We start from the raw sequence: 13,514 nt of genomic DNA, 5'->3' as shown, positions 1-13,514 counted from the left end.
TACCAGCATGCTGCCTTGATTTCGCCACAACCTGAACTTGGCTTCCATCTTCTGGCTTGAATGACAATAGCCCCATGAATTCCCACAACCCTGTCTTTTTTCTTTCCTTCTTTCTTTCTTTTTTAAAAAATTTTATTTATTTATTTGACCGAGAGAGCACAGCAGGGTGAGGGGCAGAGGCAGAGGGAGAAGCAGATGCCCTGCTGAGTGGGGAGCCTGATGCAGGACTCGATGACAGGACCCTGGTATCACGACCTGAGCCGAAGGCAGATGCTTAACGACTGAGCTCACCCAGGTGTCCCTCCACAGCTCTGTCTTAAAACAAAAACCTTTATCGAGCCCTTGCCATGTGCCTGCCACTGACATTATCCCATCATAACCGAGTCTCACATCAGAGCAAGCCTCTGCTGCAGGAGGCAATAGTGTCCCCCAGGTTTTACAGATGAAGAGACTGGCAAGCAGAGACCGTCAGAAGGGGTGGAGTCAGATGCCCCTTTCCACTCACTCTTCGTATGGCATTTGCTCTAACCAAACATGCCAAACAGAAAGCCAGACTTCATCATGTGGGCAACCGCACAGAAGGCTGCGGGTCGATGTGGGTGACAATGGAAGGCCTCCCTGGAGCCTTGCCTCTCACTTCTTGGGCCCCTGCTTTTCTGGGAGCAGGACCACCGAGCAGGAGCTGTCCTACCTTGGGGTGGGGGGGCCCTCCACCTCCAGGGAAGCTGCCCCTGTGCCTACAGGTCTAACTCAGGCATCCACCTAGAGCAGTATGTCTACACCTGAGGAGGCCTGGCTGCTGGGGGGTGGGGCGGGTTCGAAACACCCGTAGGTTCCTGTATACACCCTCAGGTGCCAACACACCGGCATGAGCCCCAGTGCTTCGGCTGAAAGGGATGACTGCAGTTCTATACTCACAGGCACTGTGGTCAAGGATGCCAGGGGTCACGGTGGGGCGAGGGGAGGGGGGCACCAGGTTATTTGCCGGCTGTGGGGTTTTTCACCCGCCTCAGCAAAAGGGAAGCAGAGAATCCTCCAGAGCTTTCCTTCCTGCCTTGTATTTGTCAGATCTGGGTCAGCCACTCCTTCCCCCCATGCATCCTGCCAGCAGGTGTCTGAGGCAGCAGAGACAAGCTAATCAAAGCTGCTGGCAGTTAAAAATAAATCTCAAGTGTCAGGGATGTGCTCCAGCTAGAGGAGGTGAGCGGGGGAAAGGTGGGGACAGTGGTCCCTCTCTTCTTGCCTTTTGTCCCCATCAGCAAGCAGTCTTAGTGGGAATGTTCGGCCCCATTGTCATGGTTTTGCACTCTCCTTCCCTCTATCCTCGCTCCTGCTCTGCATGTGGCGTCCAGACCAGCAGCGCTGACAACACGGCGCTGCCCGTGAGAGACAAGCTCTCCAGGCAATCTGTGTTTGCCTTAAGGTCTGGAGAAGCTTTGCGTGGAGGCTGCGGCTGAGCGCAGGTGCGGTTCCAGGTGCAGGCGGTTCCGCGCTCCCAGCATTCCCCGCGCCCCGGCCTTCCGGTTGTAGAAGCGCGGAGGCGGCGCCCCGAGGTCGACTGGCGCTTCGGTCTGCGGTCGGCCTTGATGGCCAAACGCAAGTCCTTCTCGGCTGGCCGCGCCCAGCGTGAGCACCGGGGAGCCCCGGCCTGCCGCAGCCTCCCCCGCAGGGAGCAGCGGGCCCTCGAGGGACCTGTGATTTCACCGAGGTCCCTTCGTTCCAGAGAAAGGCGCCCCGTGTGGGTTGGGCCCAGGGTCACGTGGCCATGTCCTGGTAAGGACGCTCCAGTCATCGCTTATGTGGGGTCGAAACACACAGTCGCGCGAGGGCAAAGTGTTTTCCAAACGTTCCCTACCCTTGTCTCTCTTTCGGGAGGGACCCAGATGTGACAGCTCAGCCAGGAAAGCTAACAGGGGAGGGTGTTGTGGCCCCGATGTTTGGGGGATAAACTGGCTTTGAAAAATGAAATAGAGCTTTATCTCTTCCGGATGGTCTGGAGGGTGACTCTGTGTCTGGCTGGTGGCCGGGGAAGACGAGATGTGGATGGTCAGGGAGGAGCCATCGTGCGGGTATCTCAGGAGGAACCATGAATCCGGTTCTGATGGGCACGCAGGCTTTTGAGGCCTGCTCTCAGCACCCGCAGGGCCCTGCCTCCCCCTCACCCACACACCGTGGCATTGGGGGTCTCACCCAAGGCCAAGAGCAGGGAGCACCTGGGGGGTCCAGCCTGCCCTGCTGCAGGAGCACAGAATGGGCAGAGGCAGCCCCCGCTTCCCCGGAGGCCAGGAGAGGTGACTCCCACCATGAGCCAGCCTCCGTGATTAGCATGCGTGGAGGGCAGCGTAATTAAATGCTGCTCTTGGAGAAAAGACTTGCGTTCTTGATGGCGCCTGATTATTTATTTCCAGAGAGGATGAGCGGATAGTCGTCAGGCTTTCTGTCGGAGCCTCCGCTTTGCTTTCCCCCTCCCTTCGCGAGGGAGGGGAAGCAGAGGCCGCTCTGCTGACCGGAGAGGTGCCTTGGCTTCATATCAATGCCTTCCTTTGAAAAGAACAATGAGCCACCTTAGCCCACAGCCCAGCAGCTCCACACCCCGCCCAAGCCCTCATGCATATTCATCTTGCTTCAAAGAGCACAGCATGGAATATGCAAATTGGCCAGGCAGGAGCCGGTTGGCATTTTGATAATAGCTTTGTCTGAAAAACCCCAGAGACACACACACATCTAGTTCCTCTCTCTCCCCGTCTTTCTGTCTCTTGCCCCTACCCTTGTGTCCCCCTCCTCACTCTGCCTTCCACTCTGCAATCTGTCTGAGAACAGGAAAGTGCATCACACAACTGCAGAAGCTGGTCAGCGGGAGAGAGGGGGTCTGGGTGGAGGTCTGGGTTCTGGTCTGGACTATTTCCACCACATCCTCTCTCCTCCCCTCCTCCTCCAACAGAGTCACTTCGGTGTTCTCCCTGGGGAGGGTTGGTTCCTGACCTCACATAGCGGTCTCTACCACACACCCAAGCCGCCAGTGACAGGGCAGTTGGCCTTGCTGTTGCCTACTTTATCCCAGTTGGTGGATGGTCAACAGCAGCCTCTTCTCTAGGATGAGCTCTGGGGGCCCCTTCTGAAGCACAGCTCCTAGCAGGGTGTGCAGAGGTCCGGTCCCTAACCCCACTCCTTCCCCAGAGGCAGCAGCTTCAAGTGAGGAGCTGCTGGGCTATGGTGTATGCGCTCTGCTTGGGGGGAAGTGGGCTAAGGTTTGCATCCCACATCTTTGAATGCTGTGCATGTGGGGTCCTTAGAGGAGAGGAGCGAAGGCAGGTGCATGGGTGCTGGCACCTCTGAGATTTCAGGGAGAGGGGAGCATCTGCCTTCGACCCTGGAGTCCAGCCCTGCTCACGCTGGGGCTTAGGAGACAAATTACTTCATAGGAGGAGCATGGGTTTTGGCATTGGGTTCAAATCCTAGCTCTACTGCATATTAGCTTCCTAATTTTTTAAAAAGATTTATGTATTTGAAAGAGAGCAGAAGCGAGAGCTGGGGGAAGGACAGATAGGGAGAGAAGCGGATTCCGTGCTGAGCATCTAGCCCAATGTGGGGCTCCATCCCCCCAGCTCGAGATCGTGACTGGAGGCGAAACCCAGAGTCAGACACTCAACTGACTGCACCACCCCGTGTCCCTGTGTTACTAAATCCTTTTCGAGCAAATAATTTCGCTGAGCCCCTGTTTCCTCCTTTTAAAGATGGGAATAGTAATACCGGTATTCTAAATACAGTGTCTTGCATATATGCTAAATACTCAATAAATCATACTTTTTACTAGTAAACTTCGAGGAACAGAGAGAAAGGGCTTGGCGCTGTGGCCTTTCCATTGCTGGGGACCTGATCATGTTTCCTTCCAATCCAGTAGGCACAGAAGACCTGAAAACAAAACAAGACTAGGGAAGGGGTGGGTTCCTCTCAAATCAGCCTTTCCCCCCATCCTCAATCCTCACATAAATCCTGCTTTCTGGCCGCCCAAGGAGCACTGGCACCTGCTGATTCCATAGCCTGTGGCCTCCAGGCTCTCCTGGACAGGCAGACAAAGCAAACAGGCAGGAACTCAATCATTTTCTGATCTCTCAGCAGGTTCATTCAAGGGGAGTGGTGCAGGAGGGAGGCTGAAAAGTCCAATGTATTTCTGCATTTAGCGAAGGGATTCTATTTTCACTGCTAAGGAGACAGGTAGAGCGACAGAAGAGGAAACACACAGACCGCCCCAGACACAGAGAAGCCTCACATGCCTTGTAATTGAGCCAGACGGGTGGGAACGTGAGGACTAGTTCAAGGGGTTCAGGAAAGGCATTGCAGGTCTCCTAAAATGCTGCTTCCACATGTTCACTAAGCCTCGAAAATGACATTTAAACAGTCTGGAGGGGTTCTGCTTCTTTGGGCTGTCTCCAGAAGGCAGATCTGGGATCCTGGTGAAGGTGGAGGGACTGAGTGGCTCTGGGTAAAATTTAGCCTTTCTGCCTGGGAGGCATGGGGCTCCTGAAGGCTGGGGGTGGGCGGTAAAGGCAGGTGACAACATACGGTGTGCTGTACACGGGCTTTCCATACGGGGTGTGGTTGTGCTTCCTGACTCTCTCTAGGAAACGATTTTGTTGCCTCTCGGCTTGGATCACTGCTCTGGACAAACAGCCCTGGGAGGGGCAATGCTCAGAGCATCATGCATTTTCTGCTCAGGACACCTGATCCCTCAGACCCATTTCTGAACTCAGGCCTGGGTGAGGCAGGGGTTCAGAATGGCTGGCTCCTGTTCACAATGCAGCCAGCTCGGTCCCAGCCCGGGAGACTCTGGTTTAGCAGAGAACAGAACCTGCGCCTGCAGCCCCAGATGGCTGCCCAGCAATCCTGGGTGCTCCGGGCCCAGAGCTCCCGGTGGGGCTGTACAGGAGGCAAATATGCCTCCAACACGAGAGGCAAGTTAATCCATCTCCTTCCAAATCGTGACCCCACATGGATACAGAGTGAGACCCCATCAGGAGGGCAGCAAGATGGGTGAAGTCCACTGGCTGCTGGAAGCCTGGATGGTGATGTCAGTCTCAGCTTCTCCAGCAGGGATGGGGGCTGCCCGGAGAGCAGAGCAGTCCCTCCAGGAGAAGCTGGGGACCCACGTCATCATCCGCAGGACTAGTTCCACGGACCATCAACTGAGAGGAGCTTAGCGACCATCTCCTCTAACCCTTCAATGTGCAAGCAAGGAAGTTAACTTAGATGGTGCATGTGTGTCTGAGGGGGAGCTGTTAGCAGAGTCTTGACCAAATCCTGGAGGACCCAGGGCTTTTCCTCACCCTGAAGAGGAGCATGGGAGGCCTGCGGTGGGCGGAGCCAGCCTTAAATGAGTTCCCTGTAATGAAAATTTTGCAATACTATGGGGGAAACCACCACCCTGAAATTCACAAAATACAGGTGGATGTGATATATGCACACCTGACGTGAGTTCTCTGAATAATGCTTGGGTGTAATAAGATGAAAAAAAAAAATCTGAAAATGAAAAGGTATAATGAGATATACACAACTGAAGGGAATTGTCTTAAATGGCTGATTGTAATGAGATGTACATAAATTGTAAGGCTTGTAATGAAATGAAAAAAAAAATTCTTGCCTGATAATACTGGGTGTAATGTCTACACCTGAAATAAGTCGTCTCACTGTGCTGAGTGTAATGAGATGCACATAATTTTAAAGAGTGTAATGAGATGAAAAATAAATCAAACACTTGTCTTAAAATGAAAGATGTACAAAGATGCACACCTGAAGGGCATTGTCCTAAATGGCTTCGCTTTAATGAGATGCATTTAATTTGCAAGGGGGCTAAATGAGATTGGCCCGGAGAGAGGCTGAGAAAAATAAAACTATAAGATGTGTACACTTGAAAGCAGTATAATAAAATTTGCCTCATCTGTGGGATGGAAATAAAGACGGCAGAGTGGAAAGGCACAGAACATGGTGCGATTCATCAGTATTCTCTCTGCCAGTCCTCCACCATCCCTTTCCTGTGATGCTTTGCAAAGTTGAACTGTCCTCTGTCCCTTGTATGGTATCAGGTACCTAGTAGGCACCTGCGAATCCCACTGGCTGAATAATGGGGTTATAGTCTATATAGTGAAAGGAAGTTAAAGGGAGCAGCTATAAACAAGTAACTTCTAAAAGGCAACATAAAACTATTTTTTCTTTCTTTCTTCCTTTTTTTTTTTTTTTTTTTTTTTAAGAGGAGAAGGCAGGCTATGGCGAGAAGGAAGAGGCAGAGGGAGGAAGAGAGAATCTTAAGCAGGTTCCACGCCCAGCATGGAGCCTGTCACAGGGCTGGATCTCACGACCCTGATATCATGACCTGAGCCAAAGTGGAGAGTTTGCTGCTCAGTTAACCAACTGAGCCACCCAGGCGCCCCCAAAACTACTTTCTGAGAGCAATGTTTCCCAAAGTCTTTAGGCATCTTGCCTTGGATTCTGGGAAAAAGTTGGTTAGGGGACTGAATCTGCATGTCTAACACGAAACCCTGGTAGGTTTTATGCCTCAAGGTTAGTGTTTGCCTGCAGAGGCTGGGTAGGCAGGTAACATGTCTGATGCGGGACACAGGCACACTCGGCAATGAGTTGTAGGAGTATCTTCCCTTCCACAGATAGGTTCTCTTGGATTTTTTTTTCCCCCGGAAGGCAGAACCTCTTGGGCTGTTTTGTCTTCTCTTGCTTGATGGAGCAGGGGGTAGAGAGAAATAGTTTCTTAAAAGCAAGAATGTAGATATTGGAAATAAAGTTAAAAAAAAGAAGGAAAAAATAAAAGGGAGTGGAGAGCATAACTAACTCACACACCAACCAAGCAGTGACAACCTGATAATACCATGGCAAGAGGGATTCAGTGTCTTTGTTGGGGAGACCTCATGCATAGGCAATGTTGTGATAGCCTGGAGAGCAAGTCCAAAGGGGGAAGCAATGATTTGCTCCTGCCCTGCTGTGGCTGTGCAGTAATATAGGTCCCGAGTTGCAATTCTGTAGCTTTTAAATGTTGGTACAAAAAGTTTTAGAAACAATATTGGTCCAAACATGCCTGGGAACTGAATTTGATTGAACGCCACACTGGACCCGAGAATCTTGTTTGCAACTCTGAACGATCAAGTTTGAGCTCACTGTCCCAGGATGAGGTCATATTTTAACCACTAGGGGGATGTTACCAGCACACACTCTCAGTGTTCTACTAGGATGTGTCAACCCTCTGAAGACAAGAACTTTGTCTTTGCTGATCACAGTTGCAGCCTCTGTATTGGAAGTTGCCCGAGACAGTGTCGGTGCTCAGCAAATACACTTCAGATGAATGAGTGAGTGTGACCAAGCCATTGCCCTCATCTGGCTGTCTTCTAGGCAGCAGAGGGGTCTCTTGGTCAAGGCAGTGTAGCTCTGGGCTTTGGCTCCCAGGAGCAGGAATCTTCCAACCTGAAAGGTCTGCTGTGCTGGGATAGGGGTTGGTGCCAGAAGTCGTCTGGTGCGGTTTCCAGGATCTGGACACCAGCACTCAGGCTCATCCTGCATTGTTCCTTTTCTGTTACTTCCTTGGGGATTGTGGCATTGTGACACATCTTCTCCCTGGGTTGGATAGGGCTTGGTCATGCGCAGAGAGAGAGGTGGCTGCCTCTTTTATAACACCACCAGCCACATCTCAAATGATTTGGGAAACCCCTTTTCCATTGGTTGCATGGTTGAAAAGCTGGCAGAACGACTGAGGAAGGGGTGGAGGAGGCTGGGGCAGGCTACTGTGTAGTTTCGTAGAATAGTGTTACATACAATGTGTTCTGTGGAATACCAGTAAAATTGGAATAGATATTACTTGGAAAAAAAATAAATAAATCTGGAGAACAGGATAAACAAACAGGTTTCTTCCTGCAGGACTCCTCAGAGCCTTTATTATGCTAATGTGCCTTATGAAACTCCACCAGCAAAATAGAATATGTAGTTCATCCTAGATTAATTTGGCCATTTTTTTTTTTTTCTTTTTTTAATGGCATGTCTTTTTAACAGCGTCTTCCTTGGAAAACACTTCTTTGAAAGCCTGCTGGCTTCCCGGCTCTGGGAAATGGAGCTCTACTGTATCACAGGTCTTGAGACTTTCTCCCTGCCTAGAGGCAGGGTCTCTGTTTGCAGTCTCTCCGAGTAGGACCAGAGGTTTAGGCTCTGTGACAACGGTGACCTAGGGATCAGGCATCAGGGCTGTGTGGGGGCCCATTTTGCCCATGTGACAACTCCCTTCCCAGCCTTCAACTTGGCTGGAGGATGTCCACATGTTAAGTGCAGACTCCCCAGGCTTCGTGAATGTGAGCAAGGAACACCCCCTCCTGCTCCCAAACCGATGCCCTGGACAATTCTGGGCTGAAATTAACGAGAAAGGTTGTACCTAAATTTCCACTTGCCCCCCCAAGGAATACAGCGCTGAGCCCTGGGGTTCGGAGGGCAGGCTTGTCTCTGGACACAGCTCTAGATTAAAAGCGGCCGTCAGGACTTCCTCTCCTTCCTGATTCCTGGGCCCTGGATGGACATAGGAGGGCTGGGGGAGGGGTGACGGTGCCACCAGCTTTGAGGATGAAAACCCTTGGAGCCTAGGATGCAGCCTGGAGAAGCAAAGGCCTCTGAGGGAGGTAGAGTATGGTGCCGCAGGGGACCACATTTTGAGCGCGCCACTGTAATGGGGGAGAATTGCCAGGAGAGGGCAGTGCAGAGTGTCCTCCGGGCTCCTCTCCCTAATCTCTTTGTCTTTGAGCCAGACACGTATGCAGTGTGTGTGCCAAACATGGCTGTCTTCCTGCCCAGACAGGTAAACTGAGGTCACTCAGAGAGCCTTCTACCGTGTTGCCTGCCATGGGTAGTCCGTTCAACAAGAGGTAGGCTGAGGCCTCCAAATTTTCTCCGGTCCAAGGTCCCACTAACCACTAACCACGGGAAAAAGAACTGAGCACCAGAATGATGGTAGGTAATAAGATTTACTGAAAACTTCTCGGCCACATTCAGTACTGGTTTGGTGGATACATCAGAAGGAGGTTGCATAACATTAGGCAGGTGGAGGGGCTGGGAAAGGATGTGTGGACATGTGTGCAGGTGTGCCTGTGCTGGGTGGGTTGCCGTTCGAAGTGGTAGGAGAAAGAGTGTATGTGTGTGTGTGTGTGTCAGAGAGAGAGAGAGAAAGAGAGAAATAGAACAAGAAAAATGAACCAGAAAAGGAAATGTATTTTATCCCACTGCACATTGCAAAAGTCTCACGCCAAAAAAGCTAGACTTTCCTCTACTTATGGCATCAAAAGGGAGTAAAAAATGATTGGATCACCCAGATTATAAATAAGGTTATTTGTTTCTCAAAAATCCCTATTAAAACATTAAATATCAGCTCTTTTGGGGGAGAAATACATTCATTTCAGGGAGACCTCAGGAGAGCGACCATCCTTTTGCTCCACCCCAACCAGGTGGGGGAGGGGAAGCCCCAGAAGGCCCTGAGGGTCCCCTCAGCTTGAGCCAGGTGGCCACTCGCATCCTGCCACTGAAGGAGATGGCCAATGCACGATTTACAAATGAAACTGCAAGTCCATTAAATTAAATCCAATGGAAAACACACGTGTGAGCAGTCCTGTCATTCACAGCCAAGGGGTGGGGGGGTGCCAATCATGGGGGCCTGGAAGTTGGGGTGGGAGGGTGGGAGTCAGGGCAGGTGGTGGCAAGCCTCCTCCTTGAGGGAGCCCCAGTTCCTCCAGTGCTGTGTGTTGTGGTGGTGGTCGCGGGGGGGGGGGGGGGAGATCATCGAGGGGTGTGGGGGTGGGGCACCACTTGGCTCTGGGGCACCATTTCTCTGGCTCCTTGCCCACACTTTGGATACTGATGGGAAGAGGGATGTAGCACCTTCTCCAACCCCTGGCTTCCCACTGGACTGGATGCTTCTTTCCAATGTTTCTTCTGCCTTCTCTGAAGGATAGAATGAAAAGAGAATGGGGGCTGCTCTGCCAGCCCAGGAGCAGGGGGACAGCCATGGGGGGCTGAGGGCTGGGACATCTGAGGAGCTCCATTTGAGGGCTGGAACATCTGGGATAAGACACCATTGTCCTGTTGCTACAGGAGCTGAGTTCTGTGACCACCTAGGGATGGCTGTGGTCCCCAAAGTCACCTTGATATGGCTCCTAGCTCAGGTTCTGCCATCTCCTTGGGTCCTGGAACTGACCCAGGGGAAGGGATTCCTCTGAACGCCCTACAATCCAAGCCTTGCCAGCTTACCATTCCTTTCCAGAAGAGAGAGAGAGAGAGAGAGAGAGAGAGAAGGTGGCTGTGGGGGCTCCTGCCCTCTCTTCCAAGTCCATGGTTTGCCCGTGCCTGAGACAGGTCCTTGGAGGAATGAGCAAGAGCCCTCGGGGGCCTGGGTCCCACTCCAATCTGCAAGATGTGACGCCTCAGGGCCTTCCCCTCTGCTACAGCCACTGGTGATGAGTCTGGGCTCTTGCCCTTGAATGTCTTTCGAGGAGCTGAGAACCTCATGGGGGTGGAACCCAGAGCCCCTTGACTCTCCCTTTCCTCCTCTGTCCCTGGCGAGGCTCACTCTGAACAGCCCCGCTCCGCCTCACAGCGCAGGGCTTGTAAACATCTCAAGTCCTTCAGTTTGGGCAGGGGCATGGGTGCCATCTGTCCTCAGGGATTCGTGAGTCCAGCTCTCACTCCTGCCTTTCCGTGTAGGCTGCGTGGCCGGCCCCGCAAACGGAGTCCTCTGCAGGTCTAGGGAAGTGGGGCGGGGGCGCTCACGGAAGCCTGGGAGTTGGGAAGGAGCGGGGGTCTCCTCAGCATTTCTTCGAGCTACTGATTTGGGGAAGCTAGGGCCCAACTTCCTTGGTGCTGCCTGCCCGTGCCCCCCTCCCCCCCACCCTGGAGCCCTCCTGACGACACTCCTGTCCTGCTTGGTGACCAGTGCCATCTGGGCTGCAACTATTCCAGGGAGTCACTGTGTTCCAAGCCCAGGTCGCTGACATTTGTCGTCTGAAGCTCATCTGCCTCCTCCTCCAGCTCCTCTTCCTCCTCCTCTTCCATCTCCTCCTCGTCCTCCTCTTCTGTCCCATCCAACGAGTCGTCATGTGCGGCCATCATGGCCTGCTGCATGGCCATGGTGGCATTGTCTGAGGACAGAGACTGCAGGTTGTCCAAGCTGATGGAACCTACGCGAGAGAAGAAGGCAAGGGTCAGGCTCGGGAACCTCGGTGTTGGGTAGAGTGGCGGGGACTGGTTCACGGAGTGGTCGACAGTTCCCAGGTGTGAAGTCGCCCAATCCACACGTTTGGCAGCCCCTCCCGGCCCCTTCCCAAGAAGTGGTGCTCCGGCACCCGGGCAGCGTCTGTGGACATTACATACTTGGACTTTCCAACAATTCTGTAGGGTGGGAGTTACCGTCTCCATTCTAAAGAGGAAGAAACTGAGTCTCAGATGGTTAAGGCATCAGCTCAAGGTGACAGGCATGATGGAGTTGGGATTCTCCCCTTGGTCCGTGTAGCTCAGAATCTGCTACAGCGGACACGGCAACTGCCCAGGACGGAGAACCCGAATGCAGCTGCAGAGATGCACACAGAGGTATGTACGTGCACACGCACACCTCCACTTCCCACACACAGCTGTCTTCACGTGCCAAGCTATAAAATGTCTGGCTCAGTGAATTATTCATTGTGCACCAGGCGACCGGCAATTAGGAAAGTGTATGTGGAGGGTGTGATGGAGAAGCTGGGAAAACAAAGCTCTTCCTGGCCTCCGTTCACAAGCCAGCTGCCTGCTTCGGTATTTATAGATGGCCCTGGCTCTGGGGGAGCTGGGCAGACGCTCATGGGTGCGCCGGAACTTCAGGCGGGTGTGGGAGGGAGGAGGGGGCTCTGCTGAGCAGTCACTGACTCAGATGACCACGGACTCCCACTCGTCTTTGTGAGGTCGCTTTTTGGTTGTGAAAATATATGCAAAAACATCCCCTTCTTTCAGGCCCGTGCACATCCTTGGAAGGAGAACACGAGTGTGACCGAGCTGCCACTGCCACACAGGCAGGTGGCTGCGCAGCCCTGGCGTCTTCGTGGAGCCCATCCAGGAGGTCCGCCCACCAGCGCCAGGCCACAGTTCCCCCGCCCCCGGTTCTTACCGTCCGGGTTCGTCCCTGGGGCGCCGCCCTGCTGTTGCAGCACACCCGCAGCAATGGAGTTGGGCCAGAATCTTTGGGTGGGCCGGTGCTGCGACTTGATCTTCTTGGCTTTAGGGGCAGGGTCTGGGTTGCTGGCATCAAGCATGGGCTGCAGGATGCGCCTCCGGGCGTTGATGAACCTGCCCAGGGGTAAAGGTAGGGACCTAGTTAGTACCCCCCGGGGCTGTGGGGTGTGTGTGCACATGTGCAGGGAGTGAGAGTTGCTTCCAGACTCTCAGCAGCTGATCCACTGTACAGAACAGACTGGGGGCTTGTCTAGGGTGTGAAAGCCCAGCTGGGAGAAGAGCCCTGGGCACTGCAGGGCTCATGGAATCTCCTGGAGCTTGGTTACCACACAGCAGGGGAGGGATGCATGAGGAGGGTCAGAAATCTCTACTCAGGACTCATCAGGCTTGGAACAGAGGAAGCACTGAACTCTGACTTCACTCCAGGGCCCAGGGCTCAGATCAGGGGCCCCAAATCTTGGGTCTACCCTCACCCAACCAGACCTTGCTCTCTGAGATTTCTGGGACAGCTCAGCCAGACACAGAAGGGGAAAACATGCCTGTGAAGTCAGAAGACGCAACTCTCCCTCCTCCTTCCCACCCAGGCTTTGCAGAACACTGTAGTTCTTCAGTTCACGGAGGTGGTGGGTAGACTAGGTGACCACCGGGCGCTCCTCCAGACCTTGGCTGTCTGCAGGTGGGGCCAGGCTTTCCACTCAGCCAGAAGCTTCCAGGGATGTTCCTGACACAATCTCCCAGCAGAGGGCGCTAAGAAGCTGCAGATGAAGCTCTAGGAGGTTGGGTTGATTCTAGCTTTCTGCTTCTGGCCCAAAGGGGAAGACTGCTGTGGTAGAGCAGCTGGGCTAGGCTATCTCTTTCCCCTGCTGGCCCTCGGATCTGAGAGCCTTTGCGCGGGTGAGAACTCACCAGTTATTTACTTGCAAGAGGGTGAGGTTTGTCTGGGCCGCAATCTGCCTCTTCTCATCCTCCGTGGGGTAGGGATGCTGAAATGAGAGGTGAAGGGCTAATGCAGGGTGGGCACATGGTGGCCTGGTCCCCCCAGAGACCATGTCTACATCACAGGTGCTATCCTGACCCAGGCAGCCCAGAGGTTTAGGGCCTAAATCGGGGAAAGTATAATGTTTGTTTCCCAAAAGTAATGAAACTAAGGCCTGGGGGAGGCCGTCCATGTCTGTGGCTCCACAGTCAGGAACACTGCCCCCTCTCCTCAAGATGGGGGACAACAGTAGAGCTCAATATTGATAGCTTCCAACGCACTTTCACATCCTGACTTTGTCCTCACAGCC

General features: G+C 53.3%; 1 protein-coding gene across 3 annotated transcripts in view; it reads right to left on the bottom strand.

Annotated features, from left to right (window-relative positions):
• Positions 1–8,983: 8,983 nt before the first annotated feature.
• The window catches only part of PKNOX2 (PBX/knotted 1 homeobox 2), a 256,654-nt gene continuing 252,123 nt past the window's right edge, over positions 8,984–13,514 (bottom strand). For all 3 annotated transcript variants that reach the window (XM_082682727.1, XM_082682729.1, XM_082682728.1), the window contains 3 exons: positions 13,135–13,211; positions 12,164–12,342; positions 8,984–11,204 (listed from right to left, as the gene is read on the bottom strand). In XM_082682727.1, the coding sequence (XP_082538853.1) occupies positions 10,978–11,204; positions 12,164–12,342; positions 13,135–13,211 (483 nt within the window). In that variant the 3' untranslated portion in view covers positions 8,984–10,977. The remainder of the gene's footprint in view (positions 11,205–12,163; positions 12,343–13,134; positions 13,212–13,514) is intronic.

Source organism: Mustela nivalis (assembly GCF_964662115.1).
Source record: "Mustela nivalis genome assembly, chromosome: 9".
Taxonomy (NCBI): Eukaryota; Metazoa; Chordata; class Mammalia; order Carnivora; family Mustelidae; genus Mustela; species Mustela nivalis.
The sequence above is the reverse complement of the archived record's forward strand: the minus strand, read 5'-3'. Positions and strand labels throughout refer to the sequence as shown.